Source organism: Leptodactylus fuscus, chromosome 2 (genome assembly GCF_031893055.1).
Source record: "Leptodactylus fuscus isolate aLepFus1 chromosome 2, aLepFus1.hap2, whole genome shotgun sequence".
NCBI lineage: Eukaryota > Metazoa > Chordata > Amphibia > Anura > Leptodactylidae > Leptodactylus > Leptodactylus fuscus.
In genome coordinates, this window is record NC_134266.1 from 171,382,745 (window position 1) to 171,406,503 (window position 23,759).

Here is a 23,759-nt window from a genome sequence, read left to right on the forward strand (position 1 = left end):
TAGCAGCATCGCTAACGGCAGGAGTGATGTTGCTATTCCGGAGGGGACGGAGGAGCGGAATAGCAGCATCGCTCCTGCCGCTGCTGACTTCATGCAGGGCAGGAGCGTAGCGATGTCGCAGGCACCTGTGCCGGCGTCTAACCCTCCCCGACATCCGCCTCTCTGTTACAGCGGATGCCGGGTCTGTATTGGCGGCCTCCCCCCCCCCCTAAAGTGTAAACTGTAAAAACCCCTCCAGGCTCGCTCCCGTGCACTTAGCCCCTTCTCCCTCCCCCCTGAGAGCAGGCAGATACATCACTTGACTTTTGAGCAGATAAGTCAAGGGATGTGTCAACAATGAATTGAATAAAGTAAGATAGTGGACAAACAAAGCAGTTTTGCTGAAGCAATGTATTTAGTAAACGTCTTACATTCGCATTATCAAGCAGTATAGATAGGATCCTTGTCATGGGACAACCCCTTTAATGTATCTGGTAAGGAAAGGGCGGATTCTTGAGATGTTTTTGAGGTGGAGGTGACATGAGCATGTGAGTGATTGGATATGAGGGGTGAAGGAAAGGTCTGAGTCAAACATAACCCAGAGGCAGTGAGCATGCTGCCTAGGAGTTATAGTAAGGCCTGAGACTACAATGGATATAGCAGGGACAGATCTATTAGATGGTGGAAACAGCAGAAGTTCAGTCTGAGAGATTCAGTTTCAGATAGAGCAAAGACATGATATGTGAGACAGCAGAAAGACAGTCACTGGTGTTCTGTATTAGTGTGGGGTGATGTCACAGGATGATATATATAATTAGGTGTCATAATTTTTTTTTTTATTTGCACTACAATTGGATAATTCAGGTCAAGTCATTTCAACAGGGTTTTACAGAACTCCTGTTTCTTCAATGAGCTTGCTGCTCACAATGTGCTAAAACAATACAAACAACTGGAGCTTGTGTATAATGAGTTATAAGTTTGCTCTTGTGCAAGTTCAGAAGGGTAATGATGTGAGCAGTGATGTACCATACTGTCCTGTGGGGTGTGCAAGTGAATGTAAGCCAAACCAGGGACTAGATGCAAATTCCAGTTCCAGAAAGTAAACAGTACCACGGCTTATCATATGACCTGGAATGCTGCTTTAGTACGATGGAGCAACTTTAAACTTGGCAGATTTGTTACAATAGTTTCTGTGACTAAATGAATTCAATTCACCTGAATGTAGTTGTTTCCACAGCAGACAAAAGTTTTTTTGCAAGCTCTGTGCGGATGAATAGGACAGTCTCAAGTCTCAGAAGAGTAAATTCACTACATCAGTAATCTAAATATTGTAATATATATAAATGTTTATCTTTGATTAGTCTTCCAGAAATCCCATCCAAATATATAGCTAGTTGTGACACATTTGAACCAGGTCTTAGGGTTAGTTCTTAAACGTAGCCGTCTTTTGCGGTTCATTTGCCTTCTGAATTCCAGTAATGAGAACATGCTATTTACAGCACCTCTGACAGCTGAGAGCCTGCTTTTGTACACTTGCAGTCTGTATGGGCATAAACAAGTATGTCTACCACCGTGCTAGCCTTTGTAGCTGACATTAACACATTAAGGGTAAGGCCCCATGTAGCGTCCCACAGCAAAAAGGTGCTGCAGGAAAAACCGCGGCTGCAACGTACTGCGGTTTTTCCCACAGTACTTTTCACAGAGAGTTCACTAAGAAGGCTTCCTCTTCAGACTATCTGCTTCAATTATACTTATACGGAAACGCCGGCGGTTTCCCTAAGTATAATTGACATGCTGCGATTTCCAAAACCACAATGGTTTTGGAAATCGCAGCATCTCCGCTGCACGTATTTTACTGCACTGTGGGGATGGGATTCACTAGAATCCTATCCACTACACAGTGACTATAAAACGCTGCGCTTTTTTTTTTTTTTTTTTACGCCACACAGTTTTAGCACTGCAAATATTGTGAAGCACTAAAATGGTTCAAAAGTAAGCAGAACCACAAATGGACTACAAGCAAGTGGATGAAAGTTTTTGCTGACTAATCAAAATTTGACATCTTTGGATTTTGTACTTTATTGAGTAGGTGAAACTTTGGATCCCCAGTGTGTCACAAACTGCTAAACGTGAAGTAGAAAGCGTCATGGTCTGGGACCCTTTTGATCCAAGATTAACAGAAGCATATAGAATGGCCTGCAAAGTCTCTGGGCTTAAACCCAATTGAGCTTGCTTGGGATGAACTGAACATAAGGGTGAAAGCAAAGCAACTTACGGATGTAGCAGATTTGCGGAAACGTCTGCAACAACGTTAGGAACAAATTTCTGAACAATACCAGAACGCAATTGTAGAAAGAATATCTGGATTGTGTACAGCTGTTTATAGCATCTAGTGGTGGTTGCAGGGAAGAGTCAAAAATCTAGATTTAATTTGATGAAACAAAGTTAATCCATTATTTTTATTCATGTTAAATTGTTTGTCTTTTATGCTTTAATTTCAAGGTACATCTGGGATATTAAACTGTGTTAAAATAAAGAAAGAAAAACGTGTGTGTATATATGTATGACAGTGGCATAAGAACTTCAGTAGCTGGGGGAGCCACACGGTGGCTCAGTGGTTAGCACTGCGGCCTTGCAGCGCTGGAGTCCAGGTGCTCAAATCCCACCAAGGGCATAAAACCATCTGCAAGGAGTTTGTATGTTCACCACGTGTTTGCATGGATTTCCATCCCATATTCCAAAGATATACTGATAGGGAAAAAATGTACATTGTGAGCTCTGTGTGGGGCTCACAATCTACATTTAAAAAAAAAAAAACTGCAGTAGCTGCTGCTCTTTGTTGGGCTTTTACCTGCTGGAATAACAGGCCCCATTTACCTACCAATCCTCGTTCGTTAAATTTGCAAATATAAATAAAAAAAATTGAAAATTAAGCTTTAAGCTGTTCTGAAATGTACCTGCTTGCCCTATTGTGTAACCTGTTATCTACACTAGTTTCATGGAGCAAATAATGTGTAATCCTTATGTAACAAATTGATTCTGTTCTTCTGAATTATTTTCCATAAGGCTCCCTGGAAATGCAATTTGACTTATTTTTTACTCCATTCTAATTCATTAAAGTTTGACAACATGGTTCAGCTGCCACAAGTGGCCAAAACCCCGTTCTACCATACCAGCCAATGGCTACACAATTTTGAAGGTCATTTACTACAGTTATTTGGCCATTGGCCTCAGTGGATTGGGTTTGGTCACAAGCAAAAGCCAGACCATGTGGTTTCTCCTTAAAACCAAAAATAAACTCTTCTAACATTATTACACTTTTATTACAAACTAAAACTAGTCTTTGCTGTTTATTATTCTAGGTCGTCTTGTGGGTGCACTGGATGCTGTACTGGATTCCAGTGCCCGAGTTGCTCCTTTCCGGATATTACTTCAAGTCCCTGGATCACAAGTTTACTCAAGCATCGCTTGTGGTGAGTCAGAGGTATACTGGGCCCTAGCAATTGGTGAGTTTCCGTGTCCACATCCAAAGCATGCCCTGTGCCTGCATGGAAATGGATATTAAGGTAACCACAAATAACAGTGTTGTGTGCAGTGTTTCACAGTAATGACCTCATTGACTAACATTGGGCTCTAAAAACTAGTGGATTTAGGGGTACCTGCTTAGGAAATACATTGGTACGGAAAGCTTACAGGTAGTAATAAAATGGGTTGTGACTCAGTGTGCTACTGTCACTGCATCTCTTGCAAAGTAGAAACATCTAAACGGAATTTCCAAGTACTGAAATGTGCAGCGCAAAAAAAAAGTAATCTCTCCATGGTTGTACAGAATTCCAGGCCATTCAAGTGTCTGATGCTGTTTAATAAACCTGGGGTATTGTTAGACTGTCTAATCTAACATTAAGTCACTTACTAGTTGGTTTAAAAATCCTTGGTGCATTTTTGGCACACGGTCCTTTCCCGTTAGGCCATGCAGGTTTTTCATCAAAGAAGTAAAAGTGTCTAAAACACTAGATAAATGTGGCACACACCATGTTAGACAGTTTTTTATATTAATTACTTTTGAATTCTGGTGCATTTTGCTTGATAAATCTCCAATATGATTAAAAAAATAAATAAAAAAATCAGTTTTTTTTTTTGTTTTTTTTTAAATTCTCATCCATGCTTTCTTATCCCTTTCCCTGTAATAGTACAGCAAATATGGATATTTTAAATATTGAGGCTGTTATTTGGCTGCACAGTGAACGCCGTGAAAAAAAAAATCTATAAGAAAGTCACACAAATGCAATTTTTCTCCAATTCAACCCCATCCTAAATTTTTATCCAACTCCCCAGTACATCATACAGAATATATTAAGTGGTACCATTACCCATCTCTTCCATTTTTTCCATCCATTACATCAACAGTTGTTAAAAAGTGATGTGAATGACCCTTAAGGAACATCAGCACAAGATATAATCATGAGGAACTTTGTGGTTTGGAATCTTGTGGCAGATTAAGGACATACATGTTTCATTAAAGTGTTCTTTGTACATCAAGCGTAGCGAGACCTTTATACACTCTTCCAATCATGTTCTTGTTAAAATCTCCAGGTGGCCCATTTTGTATCTATTACTCAGTGATTGAGACCCCACTTGCCTAAAGCATCAGCAGGCATGGGGGATGTCGGTCACAGAGGAATAAGCATAGTTCTAGCACTGACTCTGGCTTTGCAACTCTGTCCTGGTGACGGTTGCACATACTTTGGCCACCAGAAGTAGCTGAATAGAACTTGTTTGGGATTGTATATAAAGATCCTCTAGTGTTATGCTGGCAGTTTGATGAGCAAAAATCTAATACCCAGTTCCATTTAAACTCTCTTCCAAGTTTTTATTTGGATATTCCTGTCTTGAATATTAACTGTAGTATTAATGTTATCACCCTCTGAGCATTTTCCTTACTGCTGAAGCTAACCTCCTCTACCTGCTGTAGTATAGAGCATTGTGTTAATGTGTAAAACAATAGACAATTGAATCTTGTAATGTCTTGAAGATGTCCCAGTCTTCCTGGAATCTGTATAAACCAGGAAGCCTTTCCTGCAAACCTTTTATTGATTACTAGAGATGAGCGAACACTAAAATGTTCGAGGTTCGAAATTCGATTCGAACAGCCGCTCACTGTTCGAGTGTTCGAATGGGTTTCGAACCCCATTATAGTCTATGGGGAACATAAACTCGTTAAGGGGGAAACCCAAATTCGTGTCTGGAGGGTCACCAAGTCCACTATGACACCCCAGGAAATGATACCAACACCCTGGAATGACACTGGGACAGCAGGGGAAGCATGTCTGGGGGCATAAAAGTCACTTTATTTCATGGAAATCCCTGTCAGTTTGCGATTTTCGCAAGCTAACTTTTCCCCATAGAAATGCATTGGCCAGTGCTGATTGGCCAGAGTACGGAACTCGACCAATCAGCGCTGGCTCTGCTGGAGGAGGCGGAGTCTAAGATAGCTCCACACCAGTCTCCATTCAGGTCCGACCTTAGACTCCGCCTCCTCCGGCAGAGCCAGCGCTGATTGGCCGAAGGCTGGCCAATGCATTCCTATGCGAATGCAGACTTAGCAGTGCTGAGTCAGTTTTGCTCAACTACACATCTGATGCACACTCGGCACTGCTACATCAGATGTAGCAATCTGATGTAGCAGAGCCGAGGGTGCACTAGAACCCCTGTGCAAACTCAGTTCACGCTAATAGAATGCATTGGCCAGCGCTGATTGGCCAATGCATTCTATTAGCCCGATGAAGTAGAGCTGAATGTGTGTGCTAAGCACACACATTCAGCACTGCTTCATCAAGCCAATACAATGCATTAGCCAGTGCTGATTGGCCAGAGTACGGAATTCGGCCAATCAGCGCTGGCCAATGCATTCTATTAGCCCGATGAAGTAGAGCTGAATGTGTGTGCTAAGCACACACATTCAGCACTGCTTCATCAAGCCAATACAATGCATTAGCCAGTGCTGATTGGCCAGAGTACGGAATTCGGCCAATCAGCGCTGGCTCTGCTGGAGGAGGCGGAGTCTAAGGTCGCTCCACACCAGTCTCCATTCAGGTCCGACCTTAGACTCCGCCTCCTCCGGCAGAGCCAGCGCTGATTGGCCGAAGGCTGGCCAATGCATTCCTATGCGAATGCAGACTTAGCAGTGCTGAGTCAGTTTTGCTCAACTACACATCTGATGCACACTCGGCACTGCTACATCAGATGTAGCAATCTGATGTAGCAGAGCCGAGGGTGCACTAGAACCCCTGTGCAAACTCAGTTCACGCTAATAGAATGCATTGGCCAGCGCTGATTGGCCAATGCATTCTATTAGCCCGATGAAGTAGAGCTGAATGTGTGTGCTAAGCACACACATTCAGCACTGCTTCATCAAGCCAATACAATGCATTAGCCAGTGCTGATTGGCCAGAGTACGGAATTCGGCCAATCAGCGCTGGCCAATGCATTCTATTAGCCCGATGAAGTAGAGCTGAATGTGTGTGCTAAGCACACACATTCAGCACTGCTTCATCAAGCCAATACAATGCATTAGCCAGTGCTGATTGGCCAGAGTACGGAATTCGGCCAATCAGCGCTGGCTCTGCTGGAGGAGGCGGAGTCTAAGGTCGCTCCACACCAGTCTCCATTCAGGTCCGACCTTAGACTCCGCCTCCTCCGGCAGAGCCAGCGCTGATTGGCCGAAGGCTGGCCAATGCATTCCTATGCGAATGCAGACTTAGCAGTGCTGAGTCAGTTTTGCTCAACTACACATCTGATGCACACTCGGCACTGCTACATCAGATGTAGCAATCTGATGTAGCAGAGCCGAGGGTGCACTAGAACCCCTGTGCAAACTCAGTTCACGCTAATAGAATGCATTGGCCAGCGCTGATTGGCCAATGCATTCTATTAGCCCGATGAAGTAGAGCTGAATGTGTGTGCTAAGCACACACATTCAGCACTGCTTCATCAAGCCAATACAATGCATTAGCCAGTGCTGATTGGCCAGAGTACGGAATTCGGCCAATCAGCGCTGGCCAATGCATTCTATTAGCCCGATGAAGTAGAGCTGAATGTGTGTGCTAAGCACACACATTCAGCACTGCTTCATCAAGCCAATACAATGCATTAGCCAGTGCTGATTGGCCAGAGTACGGAATTCGGCCAATCAGCGCTGGCCAATGCATTCTATTAGCCCGATGAAGTAGAGCTGAATGTGTGTGCTAAGCACACACATTCAGCTCTACTTCATCGGGCTAATAGAATGCATTGGCCAGCGCTGATTGGCCAGAGTACGGAACTCGACCAATCAGCGCTGGCTCTGCTGGAGGAGGCGGAGTCTAAGGTCGGACCTGAATGGAGACTGGTGTGGAGCGATCTTAGACTCCGCCTCCTCCAGCAGAGCCAGCGCTGATTGGCCGAATTCCGTACTCTGGCCAATCAGCACTGGCTAATGCATTGTATTGGCGTGATGAAGCAGTGCTGAATGTGTGTGCTTAGCACACACATTCAGCTCTACTTCATCGGGCTAATAGAATGCATTGGCCAGCGCTGATTGGCCGAATTCCGTACTCTGGCCAATCAGTGCTGGCCAATGCATTCTATTAGCTTGATGAAGCAGAGTGTGCACAAGGGTTCAAGCGCACCCTCGGCTCTGATGTAGGAGAGCCGAGGGTGCACTTGAACCCTTGTGCACCCTCAGCTCTGCTACATCAGAGCCGAGGGTGCGCTTGAACCCTTGTGCACACTCTGCTTCATCAAGCTAATAGAATGCATTGGCCAGCGCTGATTGGCCAATGTATTCTATTAGCCTGATGAAGTAGAGCTGAATGTGTGTGCTAAGCACACACATTCAGCTCTACTTCATCGGGCTAATAGAATGCATTGGCCAATCAGCGCTGGCCAATGCATTCTATTAGCGTGAACTGAGTTTGCACAGGGGTTCTAGTGCACCCTCGGCTCTGCTACATCAGATTGCTACATCTGATGTAGCAGTGCCGAGTGTGCATCAGATGTGTAGTTGAGCAAAACTGACTCAGCACTGCTAAGTATGCATTCGCATAGGAATGCATTGGCCAGCCTTCGGCCAATCAGCGCTGGCTCTGCCGGAGGAGGCGGAGTCTAAGGTCGGACCTGAATGGAGACTGGTGTGGAGCGACCTTAGACTCCGCCTCCTCCAGCAGAGCCAGCGCTGATTGGCCGAATTCCGTACTCTGGCCAATCAGCACTGGCTAATGCATTGTATTGGCTTGATGAAGCAGTGCTGAATGTGTGTGCTTAGCACACACATTCAGCTCTACTTCATCGGGCTAATAGAATGCATTGGCCAATCAGCGCTGGCCAATGCATTCTATTAGCGTGAACTGAGTTTGCACAGGGGTTCTAGTGCACCCTCGGCTCTGCTACATCAGATTGCTACATCTGATGTAGCAGTGCCGAGTGTGCATCAGATGTGTAGTTGAGCAAAACTGACTCAGCACTGCTAAGTCTCTGCATTCGCATAGGAATGCATTGGCCAGCCTTCGGCCAATCAGCGCTGGCTCTGCCGGAGGAGGCGGAGTCTAAGGTCGGACCTGAATGGAGACTGGTGTGGAGCGATCTTAGACTCCGCCTCCTCCAGCAGAGCCAGCGCTGATTGGTCGAGTTCCGTACTCTGGCCAATCAGCGCTGGCCAATGCATTCTATTAGCCCGATGAAGTAGAGCTGAATGTGTGTGCTTAGCACACACATTCAGCTCTACTTCATCAGGCTAATAGAATACATTGGCCAATCAGCGCTGGCCAATGCATTCTATTAGCTTGATGAAGCAGAGTGTGCACAAGGGTTCAAGCGCACCCTCGGCTCTGATGTAGCAGAGCTGAGGGTGCACAAGGGTTCAAGTGCACCCTCGGCTCTCCTACATCAGAGCCGAGGGTGCGCTTGAACCCTTGTGCAGCCTCGGCTCTGCTACATCAGAGCCGAGGGTGCGCTTGAACCCTTGTGCACACTCTGCTTCATCAAGCTAATAGAATGCATTGGCCAGCACTGATTGGCCAGAGTACGGAATTCGGCCAATCAGCGCTGGCCAATGCATCCCTATGGGAAAAAGTTTATCTCACAAAAATCACAATTACACACCCGATAGAGCCCCAAAAAGTTATTTTTAATAACATTCCCCCCTAAATAAAGGTTATCCCTAGCTATCCCTGCCTGTACAGCTATCCCTGTCTCATAGTCACAAAGTTCACATTCTCATATGACCCGGATTTGAAATCCACTATTCGTCTAAAATGGAGGTCACCTGATTTCGGCAGCCAATGACTTTTTCCAATTTTTTTTCAATGCCCCCAGTGTCGTAGTTCCTGTCCCACCTCCCCTGCGCTGTTATTGGTGCAAAAAAGGCGCCAGGGAAGGTGGGAGGGGAATCGAATTTTGGCGCACTTTACCACGTGGTGTTCGATTCGATTCGAACATGGCGAACACCCTGATATCCGATCGAACATGTGTTCGATAGAACACTGTTCGCTCATCTCTATTGATTACCATTGAAGCTCTGTCTGCAACAATAAGCTTCCTGCTTGTTATGAATACCTAGGGCAAGAACATCAACCACATCTAGAAATGTGCAGCATGGGTGTCTGTGATGTATCTCAACAGAGGAAAAAGTCACTTGTGATCAGTAGAAGAAGAGTGCTGCAACATACCATATCAGTTCTCATTTGTAACTGGAAGTATACTATACAATATTGTATTTGACGAAGAGGGCCAAAATGACACTTGCAGGGAATTTAGTTCCCACCACTGCTATGCCCTGTTACCAGGACTGCGTTCTCTAATACAAGTAACAAAAAAAAAAAACAACAACCAACTTTACAAATAATTTTGATTTTAAAAATATCTTACCATTTTGTGCTTGCAGCTCTTATGCAAACCTAAGCTTCTCCACAATGGCACATTACAAACAAACCCTGTGTAGTCTGATCCTGCTGTTGATCACATTTCAGATGGTCTCATTATTAAATTAGCGGTCTAACTAAATGTTTTCTTGCTACATGGAGAGTTGCGGCACACTTTAATGGTCAAGTTAATGCTTTGGTGGCCGAGTGCTTCCTCCCCTTCACTGTGTGTTCCTGACATTCTTTAAAGGGAACTGATCATCGGAATCTAGCATATCAACCCAGCCCCAAAGAAAGATAAGTTAGGATCACCTGAACCACTTTGTGTTTTAACCCTTGCAAATTCTTGCTCTGTTGCCAAGATATTGTCCTTTATGTCAACATGCAATTTTGGACCAAAAAGTGTTTTTCCGCTTACTACTTTGGAGGAAAAGCAATGCCCTCATTGCTCCAAAGGGGTCATTTGCATTTTGACTTAAACTATGATATCTTGGCAGCTGATTCGCCTATTCTCAAGGGGAAAACACTGTTTGATTCAGGACACCTTAACCTGTCTATTTGCAGAATGATATGCCGGATTCCGGGGACTGTCTGTATGTCTGCCACATGTAACATATAAGCAAGTTTATTTATTTTACAGTGGCAAACCATAAAGATCATCTCTGGCATCCGCAATTCATAGTACTTTTGCACTTTTTTTTTTAAAGAGTAGTAAATATTTTTATTTAAATCATTTTTTTTTTAATTACGCAACATTGTGACATGGTTATTGTGTTCCATTTTCAAGAATTTCCTGTTTCCAAAATTCTTTAGCCAGTTGATCGTCCCTTTGGAAGGAAAATGGGATACAAATCAAATACTATTACAACTGAAGTTTTTGTACCCGTGCACAGTGTTTTTATCACAATTAATCCATATGTTTTATAGTGAATCAGTTATAGGATTGGTTTCCTTTATCTTTTTGTCACACTACGAAAATGTGACAATCATTAGTCACATAGTATGTTTGTAACTCAATCCCATTGAGCTAGTGATACCACAATGTGGTATACGAATGTGGACGCTGTGCTTGGTTTACTATGAAGGAGCCATAGTTCTCATCAGATTGCTGTAGTCGCTTCATACAGCTGATCGTGGAAGACCTGGGAGTCAGTTGATAAGCCTGGAAAACTCTTTAAAAAAACAATCCTGTAGCAATTTTACAGCCAATGTATCTTAGCAATTAAATTGTGCCAGCATTACTTACTTGAAGAGTTCATCAGTGTATTCCCTATGGACAGCAGTTTTGATATGCACCCAAAGCATATCTACCTGGCACAGGGCTCTCTTTGCTGATCCAGGTGGCAATCTCTCTCTAATCGGCCATGTAAATACAGTCAGAGGGGAGGATGCACTGGGGGTGTGGGGGAGAACATTAGGCACAATGCTCAGGTGTCCAGGCAGAGGACAGCAATTGCCTGTGCAAAATATATTATGAGAGCTATACTTGCCTTCATTCATTTTAATAAGGCTGAAAAGATTTGTTTAGATTTCTTCAACAAAAAAGCCTAGCCGGTGTGATGGATTCTCCAAAACAAAAGAAGACACCGAGCAACCCATAGTGTAGTATTTCAGGTATCAATAATGGGAAGTGAAAGAAAAAGGCTCACCTTACAAGGTTGTGAACCTAGGTCACAACCCCCTGATAGCGAGACAATCCAAGCTCGGAGGGTTCCTCCTTAGGGTGGGTACACCTGCGGTCTTTGTTTGTTGGTCTTTGTTTGTAGTCTGTGTGATGGACATCCTTTGCTGTGGATTTGGTGGGGATTCTGCCCTGCCCACATTCTGCCTCCCGTTGTTTTCAAGGTGAGGCAGAGAAATCATCCTGCTTGCTCATGCCATGGTTGCTGCAGCTTGAGAATCCCTGCTTGGTTAGTCCTATTCATCTGGACCTAACCAGCAGAAGAAAGCCATGACTAAATACCAATGACCTGCAGGAAAACAGTAGTGGAAAATTAATAGGATTTCCTCTTCATTTTTTGTTGTGTGAACTTACCCTTACAATGATTACACAGCACATTGAGTACTTCACCTTTGCTTTTTATTTATTTTCTTTCCAAATAAGCATCCCAGGCTAAAAAGGTTGCCAAAGCCTAGTCTAGATTTAGCCCTAGCCTTACCAGTTGTATAAAATGGGTAGCCAAGAGCTTCAAATAGCAGGAAAAATACTGATCACCTGCTGCTGCTCTGATGGTGTCTGAAATGGCTGGGAATGCCCACATAGACAGGTGACAACTGCAACTATGGACTGGCTGAGTTGGCATTTTCAGCCAATTCCTGCTCTTTGGGGAGGGGTACAGGAAGTGTAGTGCAGTTAACTTGGGCGCAGGTGGAGCAATAGAAGTATAAGGGCTTGTGTTTCTGTTTTTGTTTTTTCAGCCATTTGTAGCCTCCGCTGCACATTTTTAAACAACTAGATAATCTGTTTTGTCTGCAAACAATTATAATGTTATTATTTTCAACAATATGTAAACTTTATGAATATAGTGCATGAACTTTTTCACCAGGAGCCACCATGGAAGAGATTCTAAAGCACTGGGAATGGTTAGAACAAAACTTGCTTCACACTCTGTCTGTGTTCGATAACAAAGAGGACATAGCTGACTTTGTAAAGGGAAAGGTTAAGGTAAGCCCAAATAACCATTTTGCTTCAAAGTCTTTATATTTCTTGTCTCTGTATAGTTGTCATGCAGTGGCAATGGCTTGAAGGAATTCTCTTGTTTATCAAATATAGATGACCACACACGTGAGGCCCAGTTCACATCTGCGTTTGGGCCATTCCATTCCCCTCTCCACATGACAAATGCGGAAAGAAAAGTCCTGCAAGAGCAGTTTTCTCTCTGCATTTTTCATGCAGAAACCACACTGACCCCATTATAGTCTATGAGGTCTGCCCGTTTCCTAAGGTAACCACTTTTTTAGGCGGATTAGGTTTCTGTTTGGGGGTCCCCAAGTGGACTTCCTGAACGGAAACCCATGCGCAGATGTGAACGCTAGATTCACACCTGCGTTCTTCTTTCCGTTCTGTGCTTTCCGTCTTCTGCATGCCAGAAGACGGAAAGCATAGACCGGGTCCGGCCGTGAGCGGCAGTGAGCGTTTTAGGCTCTCCGCCGCGAAACCGGATTTTTTTATCCGGACACAGAGTACTGCATGTCCGACTCTGTGTCCGGATTATAAAACCCGGTTTCGCGGCGGAGAGCGCAAAACGCTCACCGCCGCTCACGGCCGGACATCTCTCTCACCCATTCAAATGAATGGGTTAGAGAGACTCCTGCAGGTTTCCGTCTCCTGCCTCTGTTTTAGGCAGGAAACGGAAACCTGCAGTACGGACACCACAACGCAGATGTGAACGAGCCCTGAGCCTATTTTGCTAGTTATTGTGCAAAATAATCATGTGTTTGCAATTGGTATTTAGTATGTGGTTATTAATATATGATGCTGTAGTCTATTTGATCTGGTCTTATTCACACATCTGCATCTAACGCATGTATGACGTTCACATTTTTTGTGGACACCATTCTTTCAATGTGTTTATACAGATGTCAGTGTTCTTTTGTGGAGTGCATGTCCTTTTTTTTTTTTCTTCTCACAAATGCTCACACATCACGTGTGTCAGTCGTTTTTTACAGACCTGTAGACATGCAAAATATAGACAATGGAACAAATAAAATGTTGATCTGTTTATATTTTAAATATGATTAAAGGAATTATGTCTCTTTGCTACAGGGTCTTATTGCGGAGGAGACCAGCAGCAGGTTGGCAGAGCAAGAGGAGGATCCTGAAAAATTCCGTGAAGGATTGGTGAAGTTTGAGAGCAGATTCAACTTCCCAGAGGCTGAAAAGCTGATCACTTTTTATTCTTGCTGCTGCTGGAAGGGTAGAGTGCCACGTCAAGGTTGGCTGTACCTGAGCATCAACCACCTTTGTTTCTATTCCTTCTTTCTTGGAAAAGAATGTAAGTCACCAAAAGTTTATTTATAATTCACGAATTCTGATATACCACTGGCTATATGCTAGAATTCCATTGTGAAAGTGACACAGGTTTTGAGGAATGTCATTTTGTGCCAAAATTGTGCCACTGTTTTTATTTTTGTGCTGCACACACAAGTTTACACCATTTTTGACAGGGCCACCGCATAGTATAATTTGCAATAAGAAAGTTCATCTGTATTAAACAAGGAGTGTCACACAGTTTATAATGCTGAAAACTGTGGCTAAATTCCGTTTGTTTGTTTTTTCTCCCATTCCCTGTAGAAAGTTTATAAAAGTTAATCAGTATCCTCTATTAATTTGAAACACTCCCTGTGCAGATTCCAGTGTGAACTCAGGCTTCCTTTTTTTTCAGTTTATATGGGCGAACAAATGCCATTGCATTCCTAAACCAGCAATGAGGGTGTGTGCGGCAAGGGGAAACATGATGGATTCTGATCTTGCTCTATATTATTATTTGACACCCTTACACCACTTAGCTTCTTGGTCCATCCCATGGGCCTTTAACCACTGGACTGAAGTAAAGAAGTTGTGATTGGCCTTTGCCCATCTTGAGTTAGGACCTCCCAGTAGCAACTGGTCGCAATACTCTACTGGACCCTATTGCGTTTCCTAGGGATATATGGCATAACCATTACCAACTATTTACTACTTACTCCCTGCTTATAATGATCTCATGCTTATGTAGTTCCTTACTGCACTCGGATGTGCTACTCTGCTTTTCTCAATGAATCTAGCATTAATTCTACTTTACGAAACTTTTTCTGGTTGTGCTCCTTCTATGGGAGTGCCCAATAAACCATATCCTATATAAAAACGTAAAGTAACGAGAGAAATAGCACTTCTTCCCTTCTGTGCCCAGCTGTGTGTCCAAACAGCAGTTTATACCCTCATATATAAAGATGTTAAGTATGCTATCCTGGGTACAATAATGTCATACATCTGGGCATAAACTGTTGTGTGGGCACACAGCAGAGCATAGAAGCGCTATGTGGTCTTAGACTGCAGATTGAGATATTTGGTATTTAGTAATAATGATAAAAATAACAACATTATTTATATAGCTCCAACATATTCCGCAGCACTTTACAACCCAGAGGATGCAAGAACACCTAGTATTTGACATTACAATGTGACAAAGAAATAACATATCACACAATAGGAGTGAGGGCCCTGCTTGCCAGAGTTTAATATCTACGAGGAAATATGGGGACACAAGAGGTGAGAAAACTAAGGAGTGTCCCAGAGGCCAATAGATTGGAGCATAGTGTGGAAGAGTTGGCCGTCTACTGTGTCAAATGTTGGTGAGAGATCCAGAAGAATAAGCAGTGACTAGTTCCCTTTAGGTTTAGCCATCAGGAGATTGTTGGAAACTTTAATAAGAGACGCTTCTGTAGAGTGTAGTACATGAAAAGCTCATTAAGCGGTCTAGAAGAGAATTAGCAGAGAGATAGTGGGTTAGTTGGGAATAGACCAAGCATTCCAGGAGTTTAGAGATGAAGGGGAGGCTAGAGACTGGTTGATAGTTGGTAGCACAGGATGGGTCAAGGGAGGGTTTTTTGAGTAGTTGGGTTATGACAGCATGTTTGAAGTAGGAGGGAAAGATTCCATAAGAGAGAGAGGTAAAAAAATTTAGTAAGGCGAGTTGTAACAGCAGGGGACACAAACTAGAGGAGATGTGACTGGAAAGGGTCGTTTGTGCAAGTAGTAAGGCAAGAAGAAGAAAGGAACTGTGAGACATCTTTCATTACTGGGTTATTTCCTGATGGAAATGTATGCATTTGTAAATAGTAACCCAAAACCACAAAGAGTCATAAATGTAATATGGAAATAACTGTATGTATGCAACTGACAAATTACCCCATTACGGTTAAGGCTTACCAATAGTGATTGTAATGAATCAGGACTACCAGACAAAGGCAGGCGTGCCGAAACGCGCGCGTCGGGTGAGAGTCAGCTTCCACCTCTAGTTCCCCTGTAGTCCTGATTCATTACAATCACTATGGGTAAGCCTTAGGGCTCGTTCACACGGAGTAAACGCGTCGCACATTGTGGCGCGTGTACGCCGCGTTTTTTTACGGTGCGCGATTACGCCACATTTACGCGTAATTGCGCACCGTAAAAAAAAAACGCGGCGTAAATGTGCCACAATGCGCGGCGCGTTTACTCCGTGTGAACGAGCCCTTAACCCTAATGGGGTAATTTGTTAGTTGCATATACAGTATACAGTTATTTTCATATTACATTTATGGCTCTTTGTGGTTTTAGTTTACTATTTACAAATGCATACACATGATGTGGAATATACCTCTGGTTTGTTTGGTTAACAGTACCATATTTATACACAGTGTTTCGGAGTCTATCTCGCTTTCATATTCAGAAGGTATATATTACTATATAATTGCATTGATGACTACCACATTATTGTGATCCATGATATATATATATATATATATATATATATATATACATATATATATATATATATACATATATACATATATATATATATATACATATATATATATATACATATATACATATATATATATATACATATATATATATATATACATATATATATATATATACATATATATATATATATACATATATACTCTCATGGAGAAATTTGTTTGAGGGACTATTTTGGTGCACGCCGCAGTCAGGATCTGTATTGTTACTACATCATTCGCATCCTATAGTTATATGTTTTAATCATACTATTAAAATTTATATGTTTTATTTAATGATTGTTTTTTGTTTCATTGATATAAAAATTTTTTAGTGTCTTTATACCTACGTTTTTTGCTAGTTCTATGCTCTTTTTGGTATAGACACGTAACTTAACTTTGGACGTACTATCGGGACCACACTATGTGCATAATAATTATTAGGCTGCTCCCACTTTTCAGTGCTAATTTGTTTGCGATTCTATGTATAGTTAATAGAGCTTTGTCCTAATCACAAGTCTGGTTAAAAATAGTCTATAAATCCTTAGCTATCTTTCCCCCAGACTGCGCAATCTAATGTGTTGTGGAATTATATATGTATTTACAAGGGCATGTGCTTCATTTTCTGTCGCTCTACTTGTACAGACAGGATTCCTCCTCGATGGCTCTGAATAATAGTGATTGTTCATGCAGGTTTCTAAGACGTTCTCAGACCTTGTGTGAGAAGCCTCACAATACTCTTGTCCTGGAAGCAGAAGAACCTGTTCTAGTTTGGTTTATTTCCTCGAAACTTTTTATGTTTAGAGTATAAACCTGACATCTTCAAGGTCTGCTAGGCACACTGTCCTGTTATTTATTTTACTTGTTTTCATTTCCATGACACAAGAAGTAGTTTTTTACAGTGAACAGATGAGGCTTTTTTTTTTTTTTTTTTACTATAATATAGTTAGACCAAACCAAGATGCGTGTGTCTAGGTGGAAAGTAATGCTGGATTAACCATTCTATAGGAATTCTATAAAAACAGCTGTGTGGATATCAATATCTAAGTATCTATTCATTTTAAATGTACATTTTACATTCTAACTATACATTGCAAATTGTAATATTTTATAAACTTGGTAGGGGACAAAAGTTACCAGTGGCTGTATTAAAGTCCAAAGTGTGAGGTGTAGAGGTGGGCAGCTACTAAAGTGTATATCACTTTAACATCTTCAAGTTGCACCATTCAGTGCTGGGTGTAAATGCTGCATATTGTCTCCAGATAATAGTGTTTGCTCCAATATCCATTCATATGGTGCCATACACCATGTAATAAGCCCTGCCTCACGAAAGTGGCACAACCCACAGTGCCTCTGAAGCGTTCAGTCTGTACGTGATCTAAAGTATAAGGGCTAGTTCACACGGGGAAAAATGGTCAGGATTTTGACGCGGAATCCACCTCGCAACACCACTCTCTGGACTAGGCCCATTCATTTGGGCCTAATCCGGAGCAGAAAGCGTCGACGGGATGCCAGTGCACTGCACCGGCATCCTGTCGCGGAAGTCGCGATGGAATGTGTACACGCGGAACCCCATGTGAGCTAGCCCTAAGAATATATTGAAATTTAGCATGTTCCTCATAGGGGGCGTTCACACTACCGTTGGTGTCCGTTATGAAGGTGTCCGTTTAAAAGAAAAAAAACGGACACCTATCATAACGGACATTAATGGATACTAACTGATGCTAACTGATGTTAATGTGTCCGTTTTTTTTAACTGATCCATTTAATGGATCAGTTAAAAAAAAAAACGGACACATTAGTATCAGTTAGCATCAGTTAGTGTCCGTTTTTTATACTGTCCGTTTTTTTCTTCTTGCTGTTTATGTTTTCTGAGCATGTGCAGAAAATAAACGGACAGAAAATAACGGACTGTAACTGAGGGCCATCAGTTACTGTCCGTTATATGTCCGTTGCCCATAGACCTCAATGTTAAATAAAAAACGGACACTTTCTGTCCGTTTTTTCAAACGGACAAAAAAATCCTGCATGTGTGATTTCTCTGTCCGCTTGAAAAAACGGACATGGTTGTTAACGGACCCTTAAGGACACAAACGGACACAAACTGACAACAGATGAAATCCCATTGAAATGAATGGAAATTGTAACGGACAGAGCTAGTGTCCGTTGCTAAAATCTTGAACGGACAGTAGCAACGGACACTGCAATCGGACACCAACGGTAGTGTGAACGCCCCCTTACCAAATAGCAGCAATTAATGTACATACAAAGGCAAAAAAAGAAAGCTGAATTCTTATTGTTGTATATACTAAAAGACTTGTTACCACTTGTTACTATTCTGGTTTTATTATGAATCTGTTTTGTGTATATTTCTTTACAATAGTTTTTCTTATAGACTTAAGCACAGTAAGATGGAATGTTGTGATCCTGTTATAGTTTCATTTGCTAGGTTCACCACTTGATTCTAAAACAGTATTAATAAAACAAAGATAATAATAAAGAGATGGTCTTAACAGAATGGACTTACCGTATATACTCTGACCCGAATATAAGCCGAGGCCCCTAATTTTACCACAAAAAACTGGGAAAACTTATTGACTCCAGTATAAGCTGCCCCGAATATAAGCCAAGGCCCCTAATTTTACCACAAAAAACTGGGAAAACTTATTGACCCGAGTATAAGCCGAGGGTCGGAAATGCAGCATCTACTGGAAAATTTCAAAAATTAAAATGGTCGGAGTTTTTGGATGCAGTAGTTGCTGAGAAAGGGGAGGGGGGTTTTGGTTGTATGTCTGCCCCTTCCCTGAGCTTGAGGACTGTCTTTTTTTTGTCCCCCACCTGGAATTCAGCCTGGCTGAATATAGGGTGTCTGCAGTGATCCTTGTGATTAACCCTTCCCCCTGCAGCTACCTTTTTGACACCTCTCAGATACCCTACTACCCTCTACTCTCTGGTCCCTTTTGATGCACAGAAAGTGACCATTTAGCCTGTCATTGGCCAAATTTTTAATCCATTACAGCCCGCGATTGACCGATGTGTAGAGAATGATGGAAGACCCAGGGAGCATTGGCACAAGAGTGGAATGGAGAACTTGCGAGATGTATAATAGTTATTTTATTTTAGCCTATTGCGCCCATTTTCTAATAATAAATATATATATATATCTGTCAGGGCAAACACTTATGAAGGACATTTCACCACCAACTCCTAGATCATTTCATAGGGTCCTTCTCACTGATTCAATTGTGGTTAGAATTTTTTCTCCAGCCTTCCCCGCCACTGTTCTTGAGCATTCAGAGCTTTTAGTGTTGATACTTCATATACTACTTGGACTTTGCAAAGGCAGGCAAGAGGTGTAATTCAGAGCTCAAATTAGGATCAGGCCGTATCGGAGCCTGACACTGCCTTCCTAACAGTACACAGCCTGACTGGCATATCAGGCACCAAAACTAACAGCACCAATTGCTCAAGAACGATAGGGGTGGGGGCTAGCGAAAAAATTCCAACTACGCCACAATCTGTGGAGCAGCGCTCTTTAATGTTGTCAGTAGACATGTTAAATGATCATTGATCATAATCCATATTAATTTATTCCCTACATGAAGCATGGAAATGGTATGTGCCGGTGCCAATATGTCTGAAACATTGTGTCATTGATTCCAAAGTAATCCTATATTTCAAGTGCCATCAATAGTTATAAAAGTCACTGAAATTTCATATTACCTGAGTCAGATAATTACAGGAAAACTTCTTTAAGGCCAGGGCCCCATGTGGCGTAAATGTTGTTTTTGTCAGTACCTGCAAAGTGGTTGGTATTTTGGCTTTTCCAATCCACACATTGCAGAAAAATATCTGCAGCAGAAATGCTGTGATTTTAAAAGCGCTTGTGTTTTTATATATCGCAGCATGTCAATTATACCTACAGAGTCGCTGGTGTTTTCCATATAGGTATAATAGAAGCAAAAAGTCTACAGAGGGAGGCAAACTCCTCAGATTTTCTGTGAAAAGCACTGTGGAAAAAAACACATTGCGTTTCCGCCACGGTCTTTTCCACAGTGCTTTATGGCTGTGGACGTTATGTGGGGCCTTAGCCTAAAAGTGCCATTGGGGGATTGGATTAATTGTATTAGTTGGGTTAGATAGATGGCAGCACTTTTTCATTACATTTCTTTTTCTGTTTAAGTAAAACTTGTCATCCCCTGGGTGGAGGTTCAGAAACTTGAAAGGACATCGAATGTTCTTATGGCAGACATCATCATGGTTTATACACATGGGAAAGAGCGGGAGTTCTCCATGTTCCTTGATATCAATGAAGTCTTTAGGATAATGGAGCAGCTTGCAGATGTGACTGTTAGGAGGCTACTGGACAATGAAGTCTTTGATCTAGATCAAAATTTGCAGCAACCAACGCAGATCACTAAGAGGTAAGTGGTTTTATTTCAGTAGAATTTAAAGTGATAGCTCTAGTTTAAGGAGCACAAAAGAAAATATTGTGCTGTTTGACTGATAGCGGTGATGAAACAATAAGACTCGCAGCTATGAGTTTGCTGTATTCATGACAGGAGAGCTGTTCCTATGTATAATGTAAATTTATTTTATGTTTACTCTTTTTACTTTTCTTATTGCCGGTAGTTGCTTGTTACTATTAATATTTAAGTAAAGGGGAACTCCATTCAGAAGAATTTAAGATAAGATAATCCTTTATTATGGGGAAATTTCAGTGTGTTACAGCAGCATGATAATACAGATACAGGATAAAAAACAGTAATATATTACAGAAGGAGAAACACATAAGCTCAGGATAGCGGATAGGAGAAAAATACTAGGAATCATAGCAGCTAAAGAAAAGAAAGAAGACTTCAGGATCATTCGCTTGGTCTGATGTAGATTCTGTAGCCTGACTGAGGTTGGGAGGAAGGACCTCCGATAGCACTCCTCACACTTGGGGTGAAGCAGACGGTCACTGACAGTGCTGCCTAGTACCCTAAAGGTCTCATACATGGGGTGGGATTTGTTCTCTCACATGGAGGTCACCACAGACAGTATCCTTCTGTCACCCACCACCTGTACTGGGTCCAGGGGGCTCCCCAGGACAGAGCTGGCCCTTCTAATTAGTAGCAGATAGGTAATAAATGATAGATTGCTGGGGGTGCAACTGTTGGAATTTTCATCAGTCTCCAAAACCCAAGACCCCGAGACTTTAGATTACAGCTGGTTAAATGAAGTGGTGGTTGAACATGCACCCTGCCACTTCTTTCATTGCCCATGGTACTGGGAGAAAGAATCGAGCCTTAGTTGGAGCTAGCAGTCAAAATTCTCCTCTAGCATTTATCATCTACCCACTAGTTAGGTGGTTAGTGATTCTGGTTGAAATACCCCTTTAAAAAGAGTTTACCAGCATATTTGTCCGTATTCCACTGATAGCAGTCCAGTGTTCGACAGTCTATAAGGTTTCCATACATATCTGAGTTTTTCCTGAGCCCCAATGGGAAATCTCTGGTATTTGCTGAACTTGACTTGATAGGCTCATGCGCTGTACTGTGTAAGAGGCTGAGACTGCTATTCTGCATCTTTCTACATGATTTTATATATTTGAAATATGCAAGAAATCCTTTTGTTTTTCAATCTGATCTAGTGCTCATTTTACTTGATGTTATAAGGAAGCAGTGCTGTATTGTAACTGCATTTCGTATGCATTACTCTTGACCTTGAAGGATCTGTCTTCAGTCTGTCGTGGGGACTTCAGTGTCTTACGCTTCCTGGCAGTCCAAATTTGTACACACATAAATATTTAATGAATCAATCATTTTTAGTCATTAAAAATATTCTTCAGGCTGTACTCATGAGTGTACATAATAATTATGGCTAATAGGCATCCTGCTGCTTATTGACTTTCCATCCTCAGTGTTTTTTCTTTTCCCTTTAATCTAACACTGATGTTGCATGATACATCTGGGTAAGGTTTTGCAAATGGACTAGAGTGGTATAATTAAATTTACTGTGGAGCATTGCACTAATGCGTGCTAGTCTGTAGTATGCTGTGCCTATTAACATTTTCCATTCTGGAAAGCCATTATTTAGGATCCAGGGTTAACTGATTTTAACGTTCAAGTAGGCCATAAATACCTGATTAGTGGGGGTCAGACAGATGGTCCCCGCGTTGATCAGCTGTATTAAGCTATTTCCAGTACACATCCTATACACAAAACAGGACAGGAAGCAGAAAGTGCAATCCCCTGTATAGGGACTAGGCACAATCATTGCAGCTCAGCGCCCATTAGTTCCATATAGCTGAGTGATGTGGGGTCCAGTCAGGTATTAATGGGCTATCCTAAGGATACACCATAAAAACCTTAGCTTTGGACAAATCCTTTAGGGCCATCATGCGATTTACCTAAATATGAGTATATAGCTCACATTTACTAAAACTGGTTTATCCCATCCCCATATTTGCAAAGAAGATAGTTGGCCAAATTTGCTATAGATTCTCCAAAAGGTGCATGCCTAATAAATTTAGCAGAATTGTCAGAAAATCAAATCTTTGACTAAAACAATGGGGGAGATTTATGAAGATTGGTGTTCTCATAACCCTACCCCTGACATATGAGGAACTCCCACTGCTTGGTCGTGCTCCTGGAGTGAAATCTACTCTAACTCATAGGTGGTGTAGATTTCCAGCATCATTTACACCGATTTTTTTTTTTTTTTTTTACAAAAAACTTGAGTCTTCAGTTGTTGATACCTTTTTTAATGGCTAACTAATAATGATGACAGAATACAACGTTTGTAAGCTCTCGGCGTCTTTCTCAAGTAAATTTAAAAACCATTTTTGAAGGCTGCATATTTATGTTCAAAAGGACACTGGGAATAGAATTTTAGGAGGGAGGGGGGAAGGGGGAAAGAAGGTTATTGGTATATACAAGTAAACAATTCCACAGTTCCCAGGTTCTTATCAGTTCACAGTGTGTCTTTATGGCCGTCTCAGTTCAGTGATTTCTGTTGGATACCATGAACCCATGTGACAGATTCATCCCTTCCTCCAGTGTTTGAAGCAGGGTCATCAGCTTGTACTCATAAATCCGTCGCTCTTTCCTTGATTTAAAATTCCCTCTTTAAACCAAAATTTCATGTAATTGAACCATGTAGTCTGTGCTAAGGTGTGTATTATATGCAAGCTGAAGTCCGTTATTGTGTATTTATGATAGTAAATGATTTATTTTACTTGTTATTTACTCATAAGTTCTATAGCACTGAGGTTTTAGACTAGGAAATCTCATTAATTCCTTATATATCCCCTGGGATAGATATTGAATGACTTATCCCAACAAGACTTGCATGCTCTCACTGAACAGTTTATCTGACCAGCCAATCCAATATTATTTCTGTAGATGCCTAGCAAAT

General features: G+C 41.9%; 1 protein-coding gene across 2 annotated transcripts in view; it reads left to right on the forward strand.

Moving 5' to 3' along the window:
- The window catches only part of TBC1D8 (TBC1 domain family member 8), a 72,882-nt gene that overhangs the window by 18,756 nt on the left and 30,367 nt on the right, over nucleotides 1-23,759 (forward strand). Inside the window, exons 3-6 of one of the 2 annotated variants that reach the window (XM_075265102.1) lie at nucleotides 3,342-3,485; nucleotides 12,422-12,540; nucleotides 13,642-13,870; nucleotides 20,542-20,782. In XM_075265102.1, coding sequence (XP_075121203.1) covers nucleotides 3,342-3,485; nucleotides 12,422-12,540; nucleotides 13,642-13,870; nucleotides 20,542-20,782 — 733 coding nt within the window. The remainder of the gene's footprint in view (nucleotides 1-3,341; nucleotides 3,486-12,421; nucleotides 12,541-13,641; nucleotides 13,871-20,541; nucleotides 20,783-23,759) is intronic. The other variant, XM_075265103.1, reaches the window with a different exon arrangement.